This window comes from Poecilia reticulata, linkage group LG22 (genome assembly GCF_000633615.1).
Source record: "Poecilia reticulata strain Guanapo linkage group LG22, Guppy_female_1.0+MT, whole genome shotgun sequence".
Lineage (NCBI taxonomy): Eukaryota > Metazoa > Chordata > Actinopteri > Cyprinodontiformes > Poeciliidae > Poecilia > Poecilia reticulata.
This window is the reverse complement of record NC_024352.1, coordinates 24,395,738-24,399,365: the sequence shown is the minus strand read 5'-3', so window position 1 is coordinate 24,399,365 and position 3,628 is coordinate 24,395,738. Positions and strand designations below refer to the sequence as shown.

General features: G+C 39.0%; 1 protein-coding gene across 1 annotated transcript; it reads right to left on the bottom strand.

The window, feature by feature from the left end:
* Positions 1-167: 167 nt before the first annotated feature.
* htr1b (5-hydroxytryptamine (serotonin) receptor 1B) lies at positions 168-2,204 on the bottom strand. The gene has a single exon (XM_008399868.2). It carries the CDS (start codon positions 1,896-1,898, stop codon positions 741-743), a length of 1,158 nt encoding a protein of 385 aa, XP_008398090.1. The 5' UTR covers positions 1,899-2,204; the 3' UTR covers positions 168-740.
* Between the last annotated feature and the right edge of the window lie 1,424 nt (positions 2,205-3,628).

Below are 3,628 nucleotides of genomic sequence, written 5' to 3'. Positions count from 1 at the left end.
ACATCAAAATTATGACCAAAAAAAGTCAAAATTTTGAGGTTAAATTCAGAACTTTGACATCAAGGTCAAAATTCTGTCAGAATTCTGAGAAAAATTTCTAAATTCTGAGGAAAAAAAGAATTCTGAGAAAGAAAATCAAAATTCTGACATATGAGTCTAAATTTTTAGATTAAAGTCAAATTTTTTTTTTTAGATTAAACTCAGAATTCTGAGATTAATGTCCCAATTCAACATCTATATGCTGAGAAAAAAGTTAAAATTCTAAGAAAAAAGTCCATTTCTGATTTTAACTCCGCTAATCCTCTTTCTTGCTATTCCCAAAATTTTAACATATAATATGACCCCTTATGACCTCAATTGACTTCCTGCTTAGGTATTTTTAGTGCATTAATGCATTTCCATACATTACACAATAATAAATAACAAAAAAATAAATAAATTCTGTACCAGAAAGAAAACAATTGAGGTCTGAAATGACAAAATGGTGGAATAACCAGCAAATAATCAAAATAAATAGAATTGGATTGGCCCTATGGAATTGTATTGAATTACTTGACGCTTTTTTGAATGACGTGTTATCTCCATGAATCATCAAAATATTGAATTACTCCAAAAATAAACGTCTCCGTCATGCCATGTCAGTCTACAGGTATGAAACGGAAACAGTTAAAGACGAAATGGCAAGAAAGTTTTTGTTTTTTATACATATATAAAACAGAGATTTAGTTTGGAGGCTCAGTTCAGGACCTGCAGCATCTGAAGCGCACTAGTTTCTGGAAAGCCTTCTTGAAATCCTCGTTGGACATGGTGTAAATGATGGGGTTAATCAGAGAGTTCAGGTATCCCAGCCAGGTGAAGAAGTCGAACAGCTCGGGGTTCAAACATGTCTCACATGTGGCCACCAGCAGCGTGTAAATGAAAAACGGAAGCCAGCAGACGATGTACGCGCCCAGGATGATCCCCAGAGTCTTGGTCGCTTTTCTTTCTCTGGCCGCGGAGATGCGCTTTTTCTCCAAAAGCGCGTCGGACACCGTGACTTTCACCTGGTTCTCGCTGGTCGACGACCCGGTGTCGCTGGACGGAGTGTCGTGCCTCGCGTACTGCAGCGAAGTCGTGGACGCCACGGATCCGGGAGAGTTGGTGACCAGGTGCGCAGAGGTCAGCCTCTTCCCGACCTTTTTTGGAGACTGTTTCAGAATGCGCTTCCGGGCCTCCACGTAAATCCTCCCGTACAGCACGATGAGCAGCAGGGTGGGGATGTAAAACGCCCCGAAGGTGGAGTAGATGGTGTAAAAGATGTGGTCCGTGTTGACGCTGCAGCTGGTCAGCTCCTCCGCCTTCACCTGCCTCCAGAACAGAGGCGGCAGGGAGATGGAGATGGCGATGACCCAGGCGGTGGCCACCATCCCGGCCGCGCGTCCCGGCGTGCGCTTCTTGGAGTACTCCACCGCATCCGTGATGGCCCAGTACCTATCCAGCGCAATTACGCACAGATGCAGGATGGACGCGGTGCAGCAGGTTATGTCGGAGGAGAGCCAGACGTCGCAGACGATCTGGCCGAGCGTCCAGCTGTGGATGACCGTGTACAGGACGCAGATGGGCATCACCAGGATGGACACCAGGAGGTCGGTGACCGCTAGCGACGCGATCAGAAAGTTCGCCGGAGTTTGCAGCTTCTTCGATTGGGAAATGGTTGCTATGACGAAGGCGTTGGAGAGCGTGGTGGCGAGCGTGATGAGCGACAGGACGGCCGCCAGAGAGATCCGATAGGCGAGGCTCTCCGCGCTCTCAGGTAGGAGAGAAACGAAGCTGTCATTGGAGGCGTTCACCGGCTGCTGAGTCGGTTCCAAAAGCTCCATCACTTCTTCCACTTTTACTTCAGCCACTGATGCGGCCATCCGGTCAGAGAAACATGGAAACTCGTCTTCATTGTTTCTTTTTTATTCGCGTTCGGCTGGAAAAATGTAGAACCAGAAGTCCATATATCGTTTCCATTATTAATTAATTAATTATTACTATTATTAGATGTAGTTTTTAATCCACAAAGTAAATTTCTAACTCCGATCGCGCTGAAAGAGACAGAAAACGTTGGAGATTGAATGTCGATCCGGATGTTTTAACATCTGGGAGGAAGTCGCAGTGGATCCGCATGAAGGTCAGATGTTTTCCAGAGTCGTGGCTCCTTGGGCCCCTTGTGGCTGAATGGAGATCCGAGCTGATGACTCGTTTTATACTCTGACATCAAACAAGCGCAACTGATCACAACCTGTTTCTCTCTCTCTCTCTGGAGAAGGATCTCCGCTGGGTCATAGCGCCCACGGTTTCCATCTGGATACAGTCAAGAAAATAATATTTGAATGTTCAGGAGATAGAAGAAAGGAGGAGCTCATTTCCGCCCAAAATATTTAGATTAATCCCAGAAATATTTCTGAGTTTGAACAGGTGATAATTTTCTATAAAAATGTTCACATTTTGGGATTAAACTCAGAAATTGTATTATAAAAAACAAGGAGATGCACTCTAAAAAGTGTTTTTTGGGCTTAAGTTCATCTTATGGACTTATTTACATTAATTTAACTTAATTCTTTTGCTTTTTTTTATGCCAACTTACATGTTTGTGTTCATTTAACTCAAAACTTACACTAAATAGTTGAACCATCTTAATTGAATTGCTTCCATAGGTAACAAGCAATTCAATTAAGTTTATCCAACTTAATTCATTAAGTTCATCCAACTTAATTTAAGTTTAACCAATTTAATATATACTAATCATCCAACTCAATTTGTTAATTTTATTTGACAAATTTACTAAGTGTGTTTAAGATAACAGATTTAAGTCACTCTTACTCAAATCATTTATTTTCTTCTAATAAACATTTAAAATATCTTTGTCTTAATTCTACAGAAAGTCAACTCAAACTTTTAAGTAGYTYCAAACTAAATATTTTGRAAAACTCTTTTTACAGYGTCCTCTAAATATACTCTAATTTAAAAGTTACAAATCTTTTCCTTAAAGGACCTTTTTACTTTGACTTTACTTGAAATAATTAAGTTCAATACCATATTTGTATCCCACGTCTGACCATGACTCAAGCTTACCTGACCTGGACAAGTCGAAAGTTTTCCAAAGAAAATCAGAAATTTTGAGATTAATCTCAGAAATTTTATACAAAAAAAAACATAAATCTCTGAGTTTCAAAGTTAAAAATCTGTTAACAAAAACTCAAATTATTTTTGATTAATCTTTAAAAAAGTGTAAATTTCTAGAAAGATCTTAGAAATTTCTGATCTTGAAAAGTTGACAATTTGCACCGAAAGCCTCAGAAATTTTGAGCCTGATCTCTGAAATTTCTAGAAAAAAAACCTGGGAATTTCTGAGCTTGAAAAGTGAAAAATATCCTAGAAAAAAAATCAGAAATTTTTAGATTAACCAAACAAATATTCTAGAAAAACAAGGATACAGTATTTCTGAGCTAGATATGTAGAACATTTTCCATAAAAATCTGAAATTTTAAAATTTTCTAGAAAAAAATTAATGCATGAATCTTCAAAAGTCTAAAAACTGCTAAAAAAAATGTTTTTATTAATCTTGAAAATCCTAGAAAGCTCTAAAAAAAACACTAGGAAA

Excerpts from the sequence above, each read along its gene's own strand:
- htr1b (XM_008399868.2), bottom strand. The coding sequence starts at position 1,898 with ATGGCCGCATCAGTGGCTGAAGTAAAAGTGGAAGAAGTGATGGAGCTT.